General features: G+C 45.2%; 2 protein-coding genes across 9 annotated transcripts; both read left to right on the forward strand.

Moving 5' to 3' along the window:
* The first annotated feature begins 2310 nt into the window (after positions 1 to 2310).
* On the forward strand, positions 2311 to 8230 carry rae1 (ribonucleic acid export 1). Of its 7 annotated transcripts, XM_010881858.5 has the most exons (12): positions 2311 to 2415; positions 3581 to 3698; positions 3886 to 3990; positions 4114 to 4206; positions 4340 to 4426; positions 4533 to 4619; positions 5752 to 5931; positions 6018 to 6124; positions 6225 to 6300; positions 6595 to 6789; positions 6883 to 6968; positions 7564 to 8230. In XM_010881858.5, coding segments are annotated over exons 2-12 (1107 nt in total). In that variant the 5' UTR covers positions 2311 to 2415; positions 3581 to 3608; the 3' UTR covers positions 7565 to 8230. The 7 variants fall into 7 exon arrangements, with proteins under 7 accessions (XP_010880160.1, XP_010880156.1, XP_010880158.1 ...); XM_010881854.3 differs by lacking the exon at positions 7564 to 8230 and having other exon boundaries at positions 6883 to 6972; XM_010881856.3 differs by lacking the exon at positions 7564 to 8230 and having other exon boundaries at positions 2315 to 2400; positions 6883 to 6972.
* A 2280-nt stretch (positions 8231 to 10510) lies between these two features.
* On the forward strand, positions 10511 to 19581 carry LOC105017332 (RNA-binding protein 38). 2 transcript variants are annotated; one of them, XM_010881852.4, is made up of 4 exons: positions 10511 to 11034; positions 13708 to 13846; positions 14872 to 14926; positions 18612 to 19581. In XM_010881852.4, the coding sequence occupies exons 1-4, from the start codon at positions 10822 to 10824 to the stop codon at positions 18931 to 18933; spliced, it is 729 nt and encodes a 242-aa protein (XP_010880154.1). In that variant the 5' UTR covers positions 10511 to 10821; the 3' UTR covers positions 18934 to 19581. The 2 variants fall into 2 exon arrangements, with proteins under 2 accessions (XP_010880154.1, XP_010880155.1); XM_010881853.4 differs by having other exon boundaries at positions 13708 to 13831.
* The last annotated feature ends 2666 nt before the right edge of the window (positions 19582 to 22247 follow it).

Raw genomic sequence — 22247 nt, forward strand, 5'->3', positions numbered from 1 at the left:
TATAGAAGTGTATTCTTGTCTTTACCATTTGCATTTGGCTTTGCCAACCATGCAAAGAGGATGCCGCACTGCTTCTATGGAAGGTTATTTATCAGAAACAGTATACAAACTATGTATTTATTATAAAATGTATAGATTATGAATAGTTATGGGGCTCTTTTTCCTTTTGGAAAACCTTAGCACAACTCTATGCTGCCTGTCTACAAGCAAAACCTTGAGCATGGAGTACCGGCAAAGCACTCAATGAAGAGGTGGTCAGAACAGTAGAAGGTGTTGCTATACATGACTGTTTTGCAAACACAAACTGGGTCCAAACTTGCCTTCCAGGATGCATATGCCATATTAATTGATGCAACAACTGCTGGACTTAATTGGGAATCTTCTTTATCTTACCAGAAGATCTGCCTGATTTCATCACTGGAGAATCCTTTCGAATGTGTCTACAGACAAACAAAGGTGTCCTTATTCTTTCTTTGTAATGCACACAAGCTTCAGAGGTGCATGTCCGTTATGTTTTCCATAAAGGGGTTCAATGACAAATTAAAGCATTGAAATAAGACAATTGTGGAATAAGGATTTAGAAGCCATTGAAAAGTGAATATGTCTCAGATAAAGCCCCTTCACTACCTTGATCATTTAGCTGTTTTACATGCATTTAGCTTTTTCAAATGCTTTCCCAAATCTCATTATATAAGACATAGCAGTATAGGCAAGTTTTTCAGTATTTTATTTTCATATACTTAGATGAGTTTTCCAATTAAATACCAATTAAAATAATATATTAACTGTATATTCAAGCTGATTTAAATGTTTATTTTCCTTCAGTTAATTCAAGTATTGATGGCCACGTGCTTAGAATGAACATCGCAAATTACAAAACTATTATATGCAGTCCGAAGGTGTGACCGAAGGCAACAGCCCTTGAATATTTTGCAGGCTTTCCCCCCGCATAGTATCGAATACAAGTCCTAGAAATGAGCAAAGTGGAGCATTTAGCGATATATTATAGTCATTGTTTCTTAAATGTAAACATTTCTAACCGTATGTGCAGTGAGCGAAATGCACGCTACTCATTTTTAATTAATATTATTATTAAAATACGGCATCTGCTTGGGCACCTGCCATCCGTGTGGTTTTCAAGCTTGTCAAAACACTGATTGAGTCTCTGACAACCGGCTTACCATATATAGTAGTGTAGCGTCTCCTACTGGTGACAGTTGACAATTCTCTTTTTTCGTACAGAAACAACCGAATACAACGAATACAAAGTGATAGGACCTAACATACTTATTAATACTGTGAGAAAAAATAAATAGAAAAGTTTGGGCTAGACATAGCCTAGGGTGGTTCAGCGAACTAAGCAACTGCCTCCGATGTACTGCTATGGGTTTGAATACAGCACACACAAATATCTCTTCTTTCTCTCCACTGTCTATTCCAGCCATTTAATAATAAATGGCTGGAAAATATATATACAGTGGATATAAAAAGTCTACACACCCCTTTTAAAATGCCAGGTCTTTGTGATGTTAAAGAATGAGACAAAGATAAATCATGTCAGAAATGTTCCAATTTTAATGTGACCTATAATGTGAACAATTGAATTGAAAAACAAACTGAAATCTTCAAGGGGGAAAAATGAAAAATAAAAACTGTACAGAAACATGGTTGGTGACTGAGATTAAGATAAAAGCAAACATCATAAAACAGGAATTGAAACTTCTATATCAAATATTTACTAAATAATGTAACCTTGTATGTCTGAGACAAGCAGACTAACATGTAACTATACATTTAAGTCAGTGTTTGTATGTATTTACGTTTGAGCTTTTTTTAATTAATTTTTTTACGTTTGAGCTATTGTTTTCCTACCAAATACAGAATTACACTTCCTGGATGTTATATAGGCCTAGCTGTGAGAAGGGAAGATAATGTTTTTCGGAAGAGGAACAAATTAATTGGGTCAAATCGGGGACAGACAAAACAATATTGAATTTAAAATAATAATTACATTACAAAGGTTGGTGGCAAACATCACAGAAAAAACCCTTTCGTTACCGCCTTTTCTGTTTTAACAGTTTCAGACAACATTCTAGTCTAGCGGTCTAAATTCCAGACTCCAGAACATACCGGCTTGGCTGTCTGTGCTCTGCCTCCCTGTTTCTCTCCACAATACTAAAAAAGTACCGCAAAAATAGGCCATACTAAGAATGCAGTCATGTTATTTTATGGAGCTTATTTGAATTGGCGCCAATGGAAGATCTCTATTTTTTGTTGACCGGGAGTGGCCACTATGAAGCCTAACCTCATTACTGTGCGACAGATGAAGTTATCTAGATGTCATAGCAGGTGGTAGCTACGTTTCCGTAGCCTGTTGGTTTGCCATTCGTCTGCTCTACTGTAAGATAATTTCGGGTATGTTATTTCGGTAGATAATGGAAGGAAACATAACTGTAAAAAAAAAAAAACGTCCTAGCTAGAGTACAGTCTAACTATGCAAAAAATATGTTGACCGTAGCTAGAGATTTACAGTTCTAGCGCGTAGTAACGTTAATAACAAAACCTAGCTAGCTAACGCGTTGTTATCATGCTATTTGTGTTTTATATGTTATAGCATCGTTCGTCAATGTATATATTGCATCAAACAGTATGGTTGTTTGGATTTCAGAGAGGGATTGTTTATGAAAACCTAGACAAGAAAATACACTACGTCGATTAGGTTTTTTTTTTCACGAAATGTTACAGCAGTAATCCATAAAATGTTCATTTTTTGAAAGATTGTTGATATAACTTAGTTATACTTCACAATTTTGCAGCAGTAATAGCAACAATGAGAAATGGTTTCCAAATATGGCATTTTTATTAAATGGCTGTAGCTAGGCCTGCAGTACTGTAAGTCTGAATAAAGCAGCGACAGCCTTGTTCCTAGAGTATTGGACGTTTGGTTCCTGCTAGGTACCTGACCTGACAAACTTTGTTAATTTGTCAGCGATTACCTGAATTCAACACACCAAGTTTTCAATGTGGGTTTACAAAACAATAAAAATGTATCTTGCCTACTACGTTACGGGGCTAGGTGGAAAATTCCTAGTCATGTGTGCTGCATATTTTCTGATATGGTTTAAAGGTAATTTATTAGCCTATCTGTCTTAATTAAACCAATAGCTGTCAGTCACTCTGAATGAAAGTGTGTACTATATGACTGGATTGTAATTTAAATGTTGTGATATGTATATTATTTTTACTGTTGTTTTGTTAAGATTCCTGTGTTGATCCCAGAAACATTAGCACTGCCTCTTCACCAGCTAATGGGGACTCAAATAAATAATGTTAGCAATCTGTCTTCAAAAGAAACATTTAATGGATTAAATTGCATGAACATTTCATTTTTTTGGATGAGGAATCACTCCAGTATTTGCTAGATTTAGAATTTTTTGCAGGTGTGTTTGTGAGCTATGGGGCAGAGTTGTTTTGTTTGCATGCCAGTGGTTAATTACATGCCTGCCAATGCGTTGAACAACAAGCTTATCTTGCTGCTTCTTTGGTGGTCTATCTATAATGTTCATGTCTTGTTGTTTAGCACAGCCCTGTCTGGTTTGTAATCCACCATGAGTTTGTTTGGGACAAGCTCTGGTTTTGGAACTGGAGGAACTGGTGTTTTTGGAAGCACAACTTCAGACAGCCACAATCCAATGAAGGTTAGCACATGCTTCATCACCCACCCATATCCATCAGAAAAAACTTTAATTTTGCTAAAGAGGTGGTCTGTTTTTTTAGAGATTGGCATTGCGTTTCACTGGTGCGTACCACAGTGATTCCCGTTAGCTAACTGACTCAACCTACCGAACAGCGAGGTGTGTTCTAGCTCCAGTGTCTCTACCACAGGATGTTGAGGTCACCTCGCCACCGGACGACAGCATCAGCTGCCTGGCTTTCAGCCCGCCTACCATGCCGGGCAACTTCCTCATAGGAGGATCCTGGGCCAATGACGTGAGTGGTTGTCATTAATAGTTGAATTTGGTATTTTAGTCCTGACTGGGGCAAAGTAGTGCTTTCCAGGGCTGTGTAGAAGTGGCTCTCTGAGTTGCTGTCTGTGTGCCCTTGGACCGATAGGTGCGGTGCTGGGAGGTGCAGGACAATGGGCAGACGGTTCCCAAGGCACAGCAGATGCACACTGGTCCTGTACTGGATGTGTGCTGGAGTGACGTAAGACTGGGAGAATGCATTGGCACTTGTGTTTTTAAGTACACAGTCCCTTTAAAATGCTGAATGTATCTGTTAAGAACTCACGTGTGTTCATTTCTTCTGAATGGTTTTGATGGTATGTTTGTCTGAGCAGGATGGAAGCAAAGTCTTTACTGCTTCTTGTGACAAGACAGCTAAGATGTGGGACCTGAACAGTAACCAGGCCATGCAGATCGCACAGGTATCACACTCGTCTTTTTTTCAGCTGTGTTGCCCCAACGGACTTGTAGCATAACAGTGATGAACAAATGATCTGATGGAGGGAAAAAAAACATTTCCCCCTGTAGCACGACGGTCCAATCAGAACGATCCACTGGATAAAAGCCCCAAACTACAGCTGTGTTATGACTGGAAGCTGGGACAAAACACTGAAGGTAGGACCGCAAATCGAAACCTTCGGAACTTTTAACGCCCCGTGTGGCCTTGCATCCCAACCCCATGTCTGACATGCTTTTGAGTTCCAAAGGTCAAAACCGAAACATTTGGTGAGGCTGCCTTCAGCCACTATGATCCTGGTCTTTGGACCAGCCCACCGAAGGAACTGAGGGCCTCAGAATGTTGACATTTTAAAGGCTATTAAAGGGTCAGTGCTGTAAAAAACTTTTTTTCCTTCTTTGTTTGATGATACTGCTGCACTATGAGCTCAAATTAGCACTTTGAAGGGGTGTTTTGATAATGCCCTTTTTGTGAAAGCGCTGTTTGAAATTGAAATACTTGGATTTTAGCCAATTCAGACAGAACAGAATTTTGGCCCTGATCATGGCATCACATTCTTATCTGAGTGTAATAGACCAATGATATCTAGCTAAGTGACTCTGATCCTTCTATCTGGGTCGTGTATGTAAACAATGTTAATGAATTTCCTAACATGCGCTCAATATGACTGAGCATTTCAAGGGCCAGAACAGGATAATGGTAAAAGAGATATAATTATTATCCGGTGGTTTGGGTCTTCAGTGCTCATTGGCTGATAGCCGTCGTATACGAGAATTAATTCCACGTGTATGACAACCTTTAACTTTAAGTTTATAATGTATATGCCAGTATACCACGGCTAAGCCATTTGTCCAGACCCTCCGGGGTGCATTGTGCCCAAGAACAGTTCCTGGCTGTGGTATATTGGCCATATACCACTCCTTATTGCATAAATATACTACAAATATATTTAAAGGTACTTTTCATTAAGTAAACACAGTGATTTATTATACATCCAGTGCTTATGTAATATTGCTGCATGAGGGCTTAAATCCATGCTTTTACTAATACTGACTTATTTTATTACCGTTATACCATTTTAATCTGTAATTGGTTTTACCATTTGTCATTTTTCTAGGTGTATCTTTTTCTCTGTAATTTCTAAACTATTGTTTTAAGGTGAAACGCATTCACCTGTATATTCAGTTTGATTGTTCAATCGTCAATCCTAGCGAATGATGCACATTGGAAGTCATTGGTACTGACGTGATGATCAGCATTCCTCACCCACACCGTATGTTCCCCTTTTAGTTCTGGGACACACGCTCCCCCAGTCCCATGATGTCCCTGCAGATGCCGGAGAGATGCTACTGTGCAGACGTGGTTTATCCTATGGCTGTGGTAGCCACAGCAGAAAGAGGCCTGATCGTCTACCAGCTGGAAAACCAGCCGTCAGAGTTCCGCAGGATAGACTCTCCCCTTAAGCACCAGGTGAATGTGCCCTCACACCGCCCAGCTGAATCATCGTCCTCTGTTCTTTAAGTTTGACCTTTGCTCCTGTATAACTTCCTCTCCAGCATCGCTGTCTGGCCATCTTTAAGGACAAGCAGAACAAGCCGACGGGCTTTGCCCTGGGAAGCATTGAGGGGAGGGTAGCCATCCACTACATCAACCCCCCAAACCCGTGAGTCGTCAGCTTGACGTTCAGACTGATGGACTCCATTTAAGTGTTAGGGACTTGGTTATTCAGTTGTTTTGTACCACGTCTGGGTTTTCTGTTGCAGAGCCAAGGACAACTTTACCTTCAAGTGTCATCGTTCCAATGGCACCAACACTGCCACCCCCCAGGACATCTATGCTGTACGTTTGTTAAGTCTTTATTCAATAAATAACGGACCGGTGCCTTTCTTTCATGAGTGGTTGTCAACTTGTCTTCCAACTGAACAACGTAGCATGAATATCTCTCTCTCTTATATTATTGTCTACCTTCAACCGATCAACCATGTTTTTATAGATCAATGTATTTTGCAAAGCCTGTTTTACATCAGTGGTTGTCACACAGTTCTATACAGACACCCAGCCTAAAATCCCAAAGAGCAAGTGACAGCCCTTAACCTGCCTCTCTTCCCCTCTCTCTCTGCCCCTCTTTATCAGGTGAACGCCATCGCTTTCCACCCTGTCCATGGAACACTGGCCACTGTGGGCTCCGATGGACGCTTCAGTTTCTGGGACAAAGACGCCCGCACCAAGTTAAAGACCTCAGAGCAGCTGGACCAGCCAATCACAGCCTGCTGCTTCAACAGCAACGGCAACATCTTTGCCTACGCCTCCAGCTACGATTGGTCAAAGGTGAGTTCTGTCACGTCACCAGCGGCCGCTATCCAACTGCGCATATAGTGTAGGGTTTTATTTGTCAAACTCATGAGACATTCGAATCCTCAGGGGCATGAGTACTACAACCCCCAGAAGAAGAACTACATCTTCCTGCGGAACGCCGCCGAGGAGCTGAAGCCTCGGAACAAGAAATGGTGAGGGTGACATCGAGTGGCTGCCTGTGACCATGGAGACCTCGTCTCCGGACATGGCTGCCTCACTCAGTTCCACTGTGATATGTACTGGGGCCTTTATTAGCATGTCAGCATGTCGTTGGTGGGTGCGTCCGGGCTGTCGGGAGCTTGGCGGTGTTGACAGTATTGTGACATCAGTCCCAACCCCTCAGTGCTGCTGTGTACTGCCGAGTGGTAGGTTGCAGTTGCACTAAGTGAAGTCCGCCTGTCGGTTTAGGTTCGGGCTATGCTGTGTAGATAAGCCCTTGTTGGGTCAGAGATGTCCCGGATTGGAGAAGGCTCACAATGAGTAGATTCCACATTCATTGATATTGCTTGTGAGTTTGGGGAAACAGTAAGGATTTCCATAGCAACATACAAACTGATTGGGGCCTTTTCGATGTATTGAATCAGAGTGGATTAATATGAAGACATGATGGGCTGTAGAGTGGAAAACCCTCATTTGTAATACATTAGGCAATACGATTTCACAGCCGTTGCTTATGTCCGGTTCCGTGAGGAAGAGAGACTGCCTGAGCGACGCCGCCCACGGCTGACTGCTCTGTCCTGATTTCAGATCTGTGGAGTCTTCATCTACGACCTGCCGCTTTAGTGCGTCGGTGCAATCAAGAGGAACGCCGGGAACGTTGTCGCTGCGTGGAGAACTGTTCATAAACTGCCCAGAGGAGATGACGGCTGTGTGACTATTGACCTCACGGGGTCAGAGCGACGGGTGAGGGGTTGTTGTCAGTTGGTCATGTTCCCCTGCTTAGACACCGCATGCATCAGCCAATACGGTTACGTTTGACTCATTTAGCAGACACTCTTACCCAGAGCAACATCCATTCATCTTAAGAGGGCTGGGTGGGGGGGTGGTATTTTAGATGATCTCTAGGTTTTCCGTAAATGGATAGGGACTGGGGGCCTTAGCGCCTGGGATGCCATGACAGGAAGAACTCTGACTGACAATAGTTGAGGCGTTTAAAGGCCAGTATCCAGGTGTCATGTGTCGTCATCCCCAGCCTGCAAACACACATTGTGGTTAGCTGGTATGTAAAATACCTGTCCTGGTGTTGCAAGATCTGGCATGCATCAGCAACATCTTAGCAGGGGAAGGAGACTATGTTGTTTATATGTTATTAATGTGTTCAGCTCTTTATTTTTGTATCACCTTCCAAAGACATTTTCATCTGTTTGACGTCACTCCTTGTTGTAGCTGAAATAAACATACTGGATACTCTCAAGATTTGCCCAATGTTTTTTGTGCTTGTAAGCAGATAAGTGTTGTTTTGATTCTCACACATCCACAACAAGGAATCTAATGTAATTAACCAGGTTCCTGTTACACCACATTTCTTCTAACCTGTTTGAAACCGCAATTTTGACAATGATGTGCTTTAATCCGAGAGGCCACTAGGTGGAGTGTTTTGTCTTTCAGTGACCCCAGCTGCAGTGGTCCAGAAAGACAAAAGTCAGTTGAGGATCAAAGCAGTGCAATTTGATTTATCAAGTGTTTTTACTTTAAGTGGCCTGAAATTGTGGATTTATCAGTAGGATATGAATGAGGGGTGATGGGGAGCTACAAAGGCTGTGTGAAAAAATTGACTGGTCATGGGGAAGAAGGTGTGAATGTAAGGCCTTTTATTGTAGTCATCAGAGTGTCATCTCACTGCAAGCCAGGACCTGGGTACTTAGCAGATGAGCTCCAAGGCACCGAGGGTGGGATGTTACAGTCACACTGTCCGCTGGTTCCTCAAACTGTTACGGCATCTAAAGGCCTTGTGAATTTAAACAAATGTTAGCTGACAGGCTAAAATCCGTTGTAAGGAATCCAACCTTTCGTTCCCTCCGCCTTCTCTGGGCACCGTATTCTCATTATATTCATATAGTTGTCATTGTTTATGAGTTCAGTTAACACTGTACCAGGCTGTACCATGTTTTAGTAGTAATTAGAGTGCTTTGAATTTGCTGGCAAAGCCATGTCTTTCTCAGGAGTAATGGTGGTGACCCACACAGCCATTCTGCTACTTGCCCTGACATGTTCTCCGGACATTATCTCAGTCCAAACCGATTTTTCTGTGAGCAGTTATTAATCAATCAATGACAAAACCCTGAAGCCCTCTGTGGACACTGTAGTGGCATAACATGTTTGTAATAAACTGACTGTTCTAAAAATGAATGCCTGGCTGCTTTTGAACAATAACCACAAGAATCTAGTGGCAGTGTTATAAAAGTTCTGGGTATTTGAACGCGGTTGTCTCTCTTGTAGTCAGCGGTGTGCATATGTTTTATAATGGAGCTTCTTTGGCCAAGCAATCTTCTTGATAATAGAAGGCGTGCTGCAGTGGCCAGCGTGTATTAATGATGTATACTCAGTGTGAATACTAGACTGACTGACTGGTAGAAGTCTCTGGAAAATGTCACAGCCAGTAACCTCTGAGTACTGAGGTGCAAAATGAGGCTTAGCCTGTTGATTGTAATAAAGTCAAAGTCAGATTTATTTATAAAGCACATTTAAAAACAACTTATGTGACCAGGGTGCTATACAGTCAAAACATATAGCCAACTAAACATATTTACAGGACATGACAAACATAAACAGAACTTCCTACCCATTTGCAGACTCAAATGCTGAAGAAAAAAGATAGGTCTTAAGGTGGGATTGAAAAACGTTGCTACTAGTAGAGGACCTAATAAATAAAGGTAGGCTGTTCCACAACTTTGGTGCAGCAACAGAAAAAGCACCACCTCCAGTAAACTTTGAACGTGACGGTGGAATCCACAAAAGCAGATTGTTGGACGACCTAATGGTCCTTGAGGAAGAATAAAGTTGTGTTATACTAACCTTATGTTGAATATAATTGGATGTTTTGAAATATGTGTTTTTATTACTTTGAACTCCCCTTAGGCAAAGTCCCAATATTACAATTTGGCATGTAGGCCTATATGACAACAAACTGTAATATGTATGTATTTAAACAAGTATATAGGCTATGTCATGGTGTCTTTCTGTTGTATAGTATTCAGGTTTACTCGTATTTGGACAATTTTTACATGATTTGTGTGTTTGAGTGTGTTCTATGCTCTTGAAATTGGGTGTTTAATATTCAGTGAAAATGAGAATTGTTTTACCTGGTTAATAGCGGTTTAATAAATAATTTGAGGTTTATTACATGGTTCAGTCCGTAGAAACTCGCAACATTTGTTCAAAATCATGTCACAATGAAATGTTGCTCCAATCGAAGGAAACCAACAGACGAAATATAGTCATTTATTACCTACTACGAGAGTGTTACAAAGCAACGTGCGTTTCTGCCTGCTGGTCTACTGTTGTAGGGCGGCTAATGACTTGTCTTTGTGTCGGCTAAAGGACAAAAGCAGGTGCAAGAAGAACGCGTGGGGACGGACAAGTGGGAGGGCTTGACTGCACAAGAACAATTTCTGTCATCCAGAATCATTGCCCATAGGCCAGCCATCTTAAATGGGCGTGATCAGACTCCGCGACTACATAAACTCTCCCAGACCGTTTCCAATAGCGGCAAGGGAAGCAACCAGTTCGAAAGCGTTGAACGGGGACAGTTTAAAATGGTGTACTGAAACAGACGTAACAGTCAACTTGGAAACTAGAAGTTCGAAGACTGAATACAGGAAAGGAAAAGTATTTTATAAGTTAACGAGTAGTGAACAGACCGTATGGTGCCTATGTGGAGACATTGTGCTGTGTAGCTGCGTAGCTTTTTGATGCTGGACATATGTCAGTTGTTGGTTAACCAACTAGGCTACCTTAAGTTAACTGTTCTTCAGTCTTTAGCCTAGTCATCTTACCGGCTTGCCAATGCTTTTGCATCAGTTTGTGAACGGAGGTCTGGAAGTGATGCATTCTACATCAATTCAGAAAGACACCACTTTTACCAAAATTTTCGTGGGTGGCTTGCCCTACCACACTAACGATGCTTCATTGAGAAAGTATTTTGAGGCCTTCGGAGACATCGACGAAGCTGTGGTGATTACCGACAGACAGACGGGGAAATCCAGAGGATACGGCTTTGTAAGTAGTAACAATCTGACACTTGTCAGTCCCGCAGTTCGCTTGGCAGCACGTGCGCCGTTACGCGGCGCTCTCAATTGAGAACAATTAATAGTCAAATCGGTGAAAATGAATTCCGAATAAAATGTGTGCATGACTATTAGGCCCATTTTTAGCTTTCTCCTGAGATATGCGAACAAACGTTTATTTCCGCCATTAAGTTATTGTTCCAACAAGCTACTTTGCCTAAAGGAAAAACATATTGATTGCGGCTGCGCCAAGTGCCTGTTTTAAGTAGCCTACAAATGGATATCCCCATCAGAATAATGCTGTCGCCAAATGTCTTTTAAGTGTCGTGGAAGTCAAAATAAGTCGTAGTCTAAATGTGTGGCTAAAACGGAAATGCATTTTTCTTTGCTTCATCACAGCCTTATTCAGGATGAGTGATCACATGCTTTGATGAAGATTATTACTCCACATATGTCCCTTTTGCTTACTCCACCTCCCCAAACGAACACACCACAAGCCTTCTTTCCACCTACCTGCACCGCTGGCCTATGAATGATCTACAGTTATGATCTACTCTAATCGGTTATGAGCGCGGCAAGGGCACGCACCGAGGTGCAAGATTTTTCTTCGTTTGCTTTATATGGTGATTTTGAAGAAGCCGGGGGTACGTAGGACCCCCCCACACACCATTATAAAACCCCGCCAGAAAGCTCTCAAGCCCAAGTGGTGTTTATAGAACCATAACTGCTGCGAAAGTGGGATTCTTTTTTTCTCTCCCGAGATGGACCCACTTAATAAGAGTAGGCCTACAAACTCGGAACCATGACAGATTTAGACCCCCCCACACACAGACACACCTCCCCTTGTTGTAGTAGCAGCTGTCATAGATGGACGTTAGGTGCACTTCCCCCTTCTGTGAGTCAGCTTAACCAGTCGCCACAGGTGTTTATTTCCATAGATGGTTCCCTTCCTCTGATTTACACCAGTATACCGCCAAATTTCATATTGTCTTCAAGCTATCCTCTGGTAATCAGCCAGTGAGTGCGGGCCAGATTAAGAAATGGAATATGTATCTGGTAGGAAAAATGAAACCCACCTTCCCTTTCATAATAACAAAGAACAGAAACCACAGAAATGCAAATATTTACCAGAATCTTGGAGAGACTCATCAGCATTATTAGAGGCCAAAGATGGAATGGAAAGTGTGTTTGTGTGCATGCGTGTGTATGCGCTCCTCACACAGTTTATAACTGTTAGACAATGGCACTCTGTGTTTACACATCAGCACTGACCAAAAAACAGTGGCGCTCTGTCATTAACGGCCACCGCTGCTGCAGAACGTCTGGTGTTACAGGTCCGACCGGCTCAGGAATATCACCTTGCATGCATGCCGTGCCGGGGCAAAAAAAACCCCGGCAGGTTTTTCCAATTAACTGACAGGGCGAACTTGATAATCCTGTTGCTCATTGCTTCAGTAGCAGAAAGGAGGGTTGGGGGTGGGGGTGCTCCATAGCAAAGCTTTACCAAACACCCACCAAAGGTGGATTAGTAGACCCCTTTCAATAGGTTCCACTGTCAACACAGCCCGCTGCTCGTGTGTGTTCACAACACATGCCCTGGACCGGGCTTACAACCTCTCCTCCAGTCTGGAGAGGTGCGTCCCCTTCAACAGCACACTGTAATTGAGCTGCGCCTCAGATTAAAACACAGATATGTAATCAGCTTTCATTGGCAGGAGAACAAAACAATAGAAATGCCATCTAATGCACTGGCACGGGTGGGGGTGGATTTGAACAATCTCCTAATACTCCTTTGTCTAATTAGATAAGCTATTCAGCATACATCAGTCTGAAGTGCATGGCTGATTGACTAATTGTACTGGCTGGTTACTAACTGATAATCAGTTTCCTCTTTTTAGAAAGGGGAAATTTCAGAAGTGGAAGCTGTACAGAGGGGTTTCTGTGATTGGCCAGTAGGGCATATTTTCTTAAAGGGCTAGTGCATCCAGAAAGGGGTTTCCATGTTTCCTTTATTTCCACTCTAGGTTAGATATGACACGCTGTTGTGTAAATTATGACCATTCCCTCATTGTGCAAGCGCTGCTTGAAAGCCTGTTGAGGTGGGAAGGAATGGGCCGGTCATATCATAAGACCTATAACAGTTGGAATCCACTCTGCCAATCAAAGCTAGTTTTCCGTTTTCCCCTCCCCACTCAAACTACTCCCAGACAATACAAGCTACATTTTGTTATCTCTGCTAAAAAGCCATTTCTGTTATTTTCAGTTTAAAAACAGTCAGAATGAAATTCAACAATGTACTTAATTGTTTAACCAAAAATTATTTGACATTGACATAACAGATGCTTTGGACCTTTTCTAAGTTAGGCTTCAAGGGCGCCAGGAACCTCACATTAACGGACATTTTCTAAGTTAGGCTTCAAGGGCGCCAGGAACCTCACATTAACGGACATTTTCTAAGTTAGGCTTCGAGGGCGCCAGGAACCTCACGTTAACGGACATTTTCTAAGTTAGGCTTCGAGGGCGCAAGGAACCTCACGTTAGCGGTCCTTTTCATAGCCCGACAGTCATATGCTGATGAATGGATGTCTACTGCGCTACCAGCTAATTGGGGCCTTCTGTCTTTGTATGGGCTAATATGGTCACCGTCTGTGGGATTATGTGTCAGGTGACAATGACAGACCGAGGAGCAGCTGAGAGGGCCTGTAAAGACCCCAACCCCATCATCGACGGTCGCAAGGCCAACGTCAACCTGGCTTACATTGGTGCCAAACCCCGCAGTATGCAGACAGGTGAGCCGACCAGGGGTGAGAACAACCAGCGGACACACCAACATAACATGTGCTGACACCCTTTAGACTGTTGGGAAATGGTACTTCTGAAATCCCATGTGCCACATTCAGAAATGTACAGACATTTGACTGTGTTTGGATTTATTTACTGTCGCGCTCTTGGTAAATGTCATACCAACTTTTTTTGTACTTTCGAGAATAGTTTTATATCTGGATCCTATTCAACTTCATGAGGAAGTCCAAACTAAACTTGGACATAACAGGGAGTAGGAATATTAATGTAGTTTAAAAAGTTTTTTTTATTTACCTGGTGCATTTTTTATTTTGGTTTTAATTAGAACACAAGTTTAGAATCATATCTGCAGTTCCTAACTAAGGCTCTTATAATTGTTTGTTTAAAGGGATAATCAGCAGTGGCTACACTAATATTTTTTTGTTTTACTGGAGCAATTTTGGTTAAGTTCCTTCCTCAATTTACCATGTCAGGTTGGGGATTACCACCAGTCTTTAATTTCCTCGCCCAATGTACTTGACCACTAGAAAATCTGCCATCCGAGATTTTAAAACAATATAATTTACTGAGCTTAGATCAACTGTTGTAAGCCATCACAAACCCAAATATATATATATATATATACATTTCTTTTTACTCCATTGTTATAAACACAGTAAATGTAAGCAAAGACTAGCCTCTATGGCTCAAACTATCATTTTGATATCATGGGTGGTTAGTTATTGCATACATACCCCTGTAGGATTTTCAGTAGTGTTATATTTCCAACGTCATCCTGAAGCGTTTTACTGACCGGGGGCGGGTAGCCCGTTGGAGTTGTTTACTTTCGCTATAATGTATAAACAAACCACAGAAATGTTATTTAACGTTTCTGTATGTATCATATTAGTGGTATGTGTTTAGTTTTTTTTCCCCCACTATGTTTTCAGTTAACTTTGCTAGAAGTCACCATGCCTCTGTCCATTGTTCTCCTGCCCTCCACCCTAAATGCAAATGTCTGACGGGTCGTTCTTCCTTGGTCTTCCAGGCATATCCATCGGAGTGCAGCCTATTCACCCAGCGCTCATCCAGAGGCAGTATGGGTAAGTGTGTGGGAGTGGGAACTCCCACTTTGTGAACTGTTATCCGTATCTTGTGAACGGCGTCTGTACTACCGCTCTGCTAAACAAGAGCTCAGTTGAAAACGCATTTCTGCTTGCTCTTCAGATGAAGGCCTTATTAGCATAATGTATGTGTGGTTTAGTTTGGGCCGACTCTTAACTTTTCGGTTTTCAAGCGGCTGTAGTATGTTGCATTCCATGGGCACATGCGTGACTCTCAGCCCCCTCTTGAGACCCCTCCAGTTCCCACCTGACCCAGTTGGCCCTCTCCCTGAGAGGCTCCGGGGGCTGTCTGTTGTAAGAACAACCCGGAGGAGGTGACCGATGTCCAGCACACACGCTCCACTGACCCCACCCCCCCCCCTTTACTCCCTCAACGTCCAAGCCATATTTATTTGTATTTCTCATTTGCTCTAAGCTCTTACATGCAGTACCTATAATATTAGCGCGTGTCTGCCGACTTAGGATCCCCTGTCTGATCGAGTGTTTGTTGCTATAGTAACGGGCAGGGCGGAGCCCCGAGGATCCCGAGTGTGGCTGTGTGGGTCTGGCAGGTGTTGGCTCTTATTACAGGCTTTTACACCCCTAATCCCCTGTGACTGACTGACTGCAGCCCCGCAGAGATGGAGCACCTGTCTGCCGCCCTCCGAGATCCCTCTGTAGGCCGCTGACAGACACAGGCTGCTCTGAGACGGAGGGCGCGCTAAAATGTCCTTGCCGCCTTTCTCCTGCGCAGAACCTTGTGTAACGTACGGCCCGACGGGGCGCTCGGGAAGGGAGCGCGTGTCTGCGGCCCAGGTATGGTGACGGAGCTTCTCTCCGGGTGGGCAGATGGACTGTGGTGGCGTGCCAGGCTCCGCCTCTGGCTCCTTCACTTTCCCGTCGTCTTCCAGGCCATTGTCCTCCCCTCACTCTGACGGGGAGGAGAAGGAAACGGCCTGATGTCTTTTGAACAGCATTCCTGCCGGCTGCACGGGGGAGGGTAAGACGGAGACACTGAAAATTGACACCCCCATGAGACTGGGGGGGGGGGGGGTGTAAGGGGTGAGGATTAGGTGAGGGGTTTACGTTGGGGGGAGGTGTGGAAGAGGGGGGAGGTGTTGGCTTGGTCTCTGAAGAGGCATTGTGCTTAATGAGGCTGTACTTTCACCAGATGTCACCCCTCATACAGGTGTCAAACAACAACAGGAAGGCATTGGGTTTTTCTCTGTTAAAATAGGTGCCTAAAGACCTTGTGGACTTTTGTTTCTGCCTCATCTGCGGGGTGAATACTGATGAAAAAACTATGCCTGTGCATCTGTAGGTAAAAGCTACTTCTCATGAAAGCCAAAGTTGGACCGGTTTCTCCAATCATGTAACCGTGACTGAAAGGTGACTGCCCAGGCAGGCCCAACTCTGTCACCCCCGGAGTAGCAAGTGTCACCCGGCTGGCCGTCAGCACAAAACCAACTGACCTCTGACCTACGCCCTCCACGCAGACCCTGTCAGGCCCTGTGATGTCAGATGGCCCCGGGAGCTCCGCGCTCCGCTGTTTTCCTCTTCTCCCAGCTCCTCAAACAGCACACACGCGACTCGTCCCTTCAGTGTTTTTACCCTCTTCACTTTCCTATCTTAGCGAGGGGAGAGTTGACCGACGTACGCCCCCCCCGCCTCCCCCCCATGTCGTGTTGTCCCGTACGGCGGTCAGGAGGCCTGAGGCCAGACTCTTCCAAGGCCACAGAAAGAAGGGGCTCATCTGTTTGTGCGTAATGTGGCCGTGTCTGACCGGCTTCATGTGTGCTCCTCTGTCAGGGCATCTGTGTGGGTGTCTGAATGGGTCTTTTGTGAATATCTGACCGTTCTGTCGTGGGACTGGCCAGCCTGTGTCAGCCCGCTCTGCCCCCTCTACCACAGGCCCTAGGTTCCTATTATCTCGGGCTATGGAGACAATGTACTTTTTGTGAATTATTGTTAGTGTATAGCACTCGGCATTGTGTAATGACTGTTTAATGCCTAGCTACGCAGACCTAGGGCTTGTGTAACGACTGTTTAATGCCTAGCTACGCAGACCTAGGGCTTGTGTGTAACGACAAGCAACAGTGGTGAGCAATTCTGCGCCTTCTTCGTATATGTCGCGTGGAAAGCCCAACCGCTAGCGTCACCTCGGAAAGGCCAGTGATCCTGTGCTACTCAGTGTGTCCGTCTCCTATAGTATCTACGATGATCCAGATCATGAATGAGTGTTTTTGTTGTTAACCCCCTCAACTATACTTCCCAACCCCCTCACGGTTGCTCTGTGCTCCCAGCTGAACGGCACGCCGACCGGGGAGCGAAGAACCCAAGGCTTCGTCGGGCCTAGCTCGGAGGCTCCCAGGAGGAAGGTAGCAGACAGCCGTGAATGCTCCCGCCCCTCTCTAAGGTGCCAGCGATGGCTTGAGACTGCAGTGTAGTGTGTTTTGACGGATTGGAGTGGCTTTATCTTTCCCCCCTGTGTGTGTGTGATATGGCTTAAAGGATATGCTGATTAAAGAGTGCCTCTCTTCCCTATTAAGGCATGGTTTGGGGTTTGCAGTGGTGACTTTTTGTTGCAGTTTGAAGTACCAGTATCTGGCCCTGTGCGTGTGTGTGTGTGTGTGTGTGTGTGCGCGCGTGTGTGTGTGACCCACGCATGTGCCCTTTCTGCCGTGTTTGAGTTCATGGCTGCGTCTCAATAGTCTTCCGTGGCTCCATTCCCACTTCCATGGCCACTGGTGAACACGCCGTTGGGATCAGCCACGCCGTCCCGGCAGTGACCATGAAGTTCCAGGGCAGGGAAGTATTGAGACCTAGCCGAATAGGATTGTGTGCTGTGACTTCACGGTCTCGATGTTCTTTAACCCCGCCCATACGGGAGTTCTCCTGCCAGGCACTCAGTGTGGGAGGGGTGAAGAAGGCTCTCCGTTTCCTCTGAACTCGGCTTTTGGCTCGTGTGTGCTTTTTCTTGTGCAGCGGAGCGAAGATTTCAGTTTCCATCCAGCTGCAGTATTTTTTGGGAGGGGGGGTTCTCCAAACAGGCCTCCGCCCTCCTCTCCCTCGCAGAGTTTGCAGGGGGATTCCCACCGTCTTCCCCTGCCATCATCATCATCATCAGTCCCAAGAGATGCACTCGGTGGCCTACTTATAAAACTCACCCCAACGCTGTTCCAAGTGCTGTTCTGCTGGATAGACAGTGAGCGGTCCCCAGGCCCCAGAACACTGATCCCCAGGGAGAGAGGAGGAGGAGCTTAAAGCACATGACCCAACTGGCTCAAAGCCTTGATAAGCACTCCCCCCCTCTCAACCACTCATATCCAATTTAACACAAAACGGGAAGCACCACAGTGTGTACCTACGTGTGTGTCTGAGGCAGCTGTTAAAACACCGGCTGGTGTCTGCCAATAAGGGCCCCCCTCCGCCACCTTCCCAGGGGGCCTACCTAACAGGTTGTGTAGGTTTTAACGGACGAGGGATGTGGCACTCTTCACCTTGCCTCTCTCACTGTGTGAGTGGGTGGCATGGCGTCTGACTACTTTCTCACTCACACACACACATTCAACATCCGCTGGTCCTACTGCACAGTGTTTAGGACTGAATGTAACCCTCTGCTGTTGTTGCTCCAGCCCTTCCTGGTCTTTTAACGTGTGTAAATGTGGTTGTGTTGCACGTCCAGGTTGGCCCAGCAGTACGTCTACCCCCAGGCCTACGTCCAGCCCAGCCTTGTGCTCCCCTCTCAGGTGTCCCCCTCCGTGGGCTCCCCCTACCTGGACTACAGCGCCGCCTACGCCCAGTACGCCCAGGCCGCCTTCGAGCAGTACCCCTACGCCGCCTCCCCGGGGTTCCTGGGCTACAGCTACGCCCCCAGCCAGGCCGCGCCCACCCAGGCCAGCGCCACGGCTGCTGTTCACCAGGCCCTCCCCACGGGGGCGGGCCCGTCCCCCGCCTTTCTGCAGTACGCGCCCCAGCAGCACGTCCAGCCAGACCGCATGCAGTGAGGACAGATTGCAGGGCCTGGAGAGCCGACCCGGGTTACCTGCGCCCCCCAGCAGGGCTGTCAGGGAAGGGCTGGAGAGAGGGTCTATTGCACTATAACATCAGGAGGAGCCCCCTAATGGGTCAGGGGGGTGGGTGGATGATGTGGTTGGGTGAGGGGCAGTGATGGAACACATGGTCATCAGAGGACCTCCAGTACCAGACACTTCAGTTTTATTACTATTGTTAACTTCAATGTCAGTATACTATTATTATCAATGTCACTGTTAATTGTTACTTTTGTTTCAATCAATGAACCTTAATTGTCTGTGGTACATACCTGCATTTGGAGCAGGAGGGGAGGGGCTTACTTGGACACTGGCCCCTCCCTCTTCTCTGCCAGGTCGCAGGGTAGATGATGGCACTGCTGCTTGGGAACATTGGGGCGGGGCGTCGGAAACAGAGGGTAGGGGAACATGGCGCCAATAGTTTCCACCCACAAGAGAGGACCGCCCTCTTGGTACGGCAGTGTTACTGCACCAACACCACAGGTGGACGGGACTCTGCGGGCCTTTCAGAGGTCATCAAAGACTATACATGGAGAATCAAGAGATTCTGGGAAAACCTTCTACTGATTTCACATTGTCTCAGAGATGTCAGGACTACTTTTTTGTAAAAAGAAAAAAAAAAACTGAGAGGCCTTAATAAAATGTTGTTTTTACACGCGCACACACACACTCCTCCTTTAATCCATTGTCCCATTCCTTCACTTTTTCACTTGGCCTTTGTATTTATACCATACATTCTATACTTCATTGACTCACTCTGTCACCATTGTACTCGGTGGATGGAGATAATCATATGCAGGAGGTGGGAGTCAAAGAACATTGTGTTGATCTGTATGGTAGCTGACAGTGAGAGCCAGTACGTGCATATTTCTGTCTAACTGTTAATCTAAGATTGTCAAATGTTGATCTCTCTGAAGGACATTCATGTACAGTATTTTTTAAATGTTTCAAATATCAAGTACATTTACGATATTTATGTTGCGGTATTTATAGGAATTGTTAAGTTAAAATAACTTTTGTAACTTTGTCAAGATAGTTGCAATACTGAAGTAGTGTGCAGATCTATAATTGTCTTGTTCATTTGATGGCCATATTTGAATTTTCTTCCTGAGGCAGTGCTCTTTCACTCTAGATGCTCTGCTGTAGCTCCTAGTTTCACCAGCCGCTCGCTGGGATAAGACGCTCTGTAGACTGGGATTAGACACTCTGTGTGAGTAAAATGTAATTTCCAGTCCCTTTAAATAAGCCATACCAAAAAAACAAAGAAAAATAAATAATTTGTATATAAAAAAGGGTGGCAAGACTTGTTTCATGATTTGATTATTTAATTTGATATCACAACATTGAAGAGAAAACGACAGTTGCACACTGATATATTTACTCCTTTGATTAATTAACGGTGTTCAGTCAATACCATGGGCTCAGGCATTTCTGATGTTTACTAGATTTCACTTGCCTGTTCAGGTTAGAGGGTTCAGCTGCTGGTGTGTGTCTGAGTGTCTGACATGGTCCTTATCACACTGTTGTGTGGCAGGGGTCAGGACTCTGGAGCAGGAGGCCCACACGTTATCAGCCCAAAACACTACCACCTGCCAGAGACGCGGTCTGTTCCCCGACCCAGCAACACACTGTTGCCAGGGAGATGAGTAACATGGACAGATCGAGGAGGCCAGGAGTGGCTAGCGTGTGTTCAAAAGAACTCTGTCACCTCTGGTTACCGGAAGTGTTTTTAGAATCATGTGAGTGGTCAAATGTAAAGACTGTTTACTCTCTATACGTCATAGGGTTTCCTTTTTCTCAAGGCGTGGGTGTTTCTTACGGCATACGGCCAACATACTCTAAGGGCTGTAGTTGCACATGATTCTACGCAGTGTGCCCCACTAAAATCTTTAGCCATGTAATATTGGCCGGACACCATTAACGAAGGTGCCCTATTGCTGTTTTAAAACAGTTACCAACTAAATTAAAATCATAGAGGTTTATTAGTGCCATGCCCATTGTATGCTGTCTAATATCCATTGTAACATCCAGCTGGGGATTATGTTACTGGCAGACCTCGGAGATGTAGCCCCAGTGTAACATTTACAGTACACACTAGGGGTCATCATCAAGGTCTGGTACAGGAAGAGCTATGTGTAGATTTAATGGGGGCAGAGGGAAACCATATGCTATTGTTGCATTAAGCTGGCCATTTTGACAGTAATGGAACCACAGCACGTTTAAATAAGCTTGGTGGAGGAATGGAATGTATATTTGGGACGTTATTGGTGCATTGTCCTGCTGTAGGTGTTTATGGCCCATGTGTGGTGACATACTGGGTATCCTCTGGTCTATGAAGTAACTTCACTGTGTTTAAGTAGGAGAGTGCCAGGTTGAAAGTGCTGTGAGTGTCTGGTTGTCCCTCCTTCCTCATTGGCTGGTTGTCCCTCCCTTCCCATTGGCTGGTTGTCCCTCCCACCTCATTGGCTGGTTCCCTACATTTTCTCTGTACAGTTCCTACACATAGCCCTTGTTCTCTCCAACATGTATGTTGTTTTTTTCTCCTTCCTTGCTGGGTCTTCTGTTTCCTCGATCTCTCTCTCCCCCTTCGTCACTGTCTCTCACTCGATCGGGAGAGTGTCAGGTTCATGAACGAGGTCATAGAGGCCCAGTGGAGCATGTTTTGCTGAATCACCAGCAGTCCACACGCACACACACAAACACTCTACAGTGAAGGCTGGTCTGCACACTCAAATCTATCTCCCCACACGCTCTACTTTGAGTCATGCTCCACTCTGATGTCCAGGGATACCTAAGAACTGTCATAGCAGTTGGCCCTGTCTTATCATTCAGCCACACTTTAATCACAACTCAGGATGAAAACACTTCTCCCACTGGGTTATTCCCTCCTGGGGCCACTACGGGTTGGTCTTTCAGGCGGATTTCCATGCCAGACACCTTCTCTATCTCTCTGTGATGCTTGTCTCCGCCAGGAGCTGTTTGTGATCTGGGGTGAAGGTGCCCTACCGGGGCCTGGCGAATATCAGCGGCGCTGTCAGATCGGACAGCTCTATATTTACCAGTGCCCGAGGAGCGAACTGAGTGGCCGGCCCTGACCCGTTACACCTTCCTGCGCCGGGCCAGAGAGATTACAGGAACAGTTACGGAGCGGGTTAGAGTGGCGCTGGCATTAGTGTAGAACACGGACGGAGGGACAGGGGGCTGAGGTGTGGTGGGGGTTGGGAACTAGGGACAGGGGGCTGAGGTGTGGTATGGGGTGGGGAACATGG

Source organism: Esox lucius, chromosome 17 (genome assembly GCF_011004845.1).
Source record: "Esox lucius isolate fEsoLuc1 chromosome 17, fEsoLuc1.pri, whole genome shotgun sequence".
In the NCBI taxonomy this organism is placed as follows: Eukaryota; Metazoa; Chordata; class Actinopteri; order Esociformes; family Esocidae; genus Esox; species Esox lucius.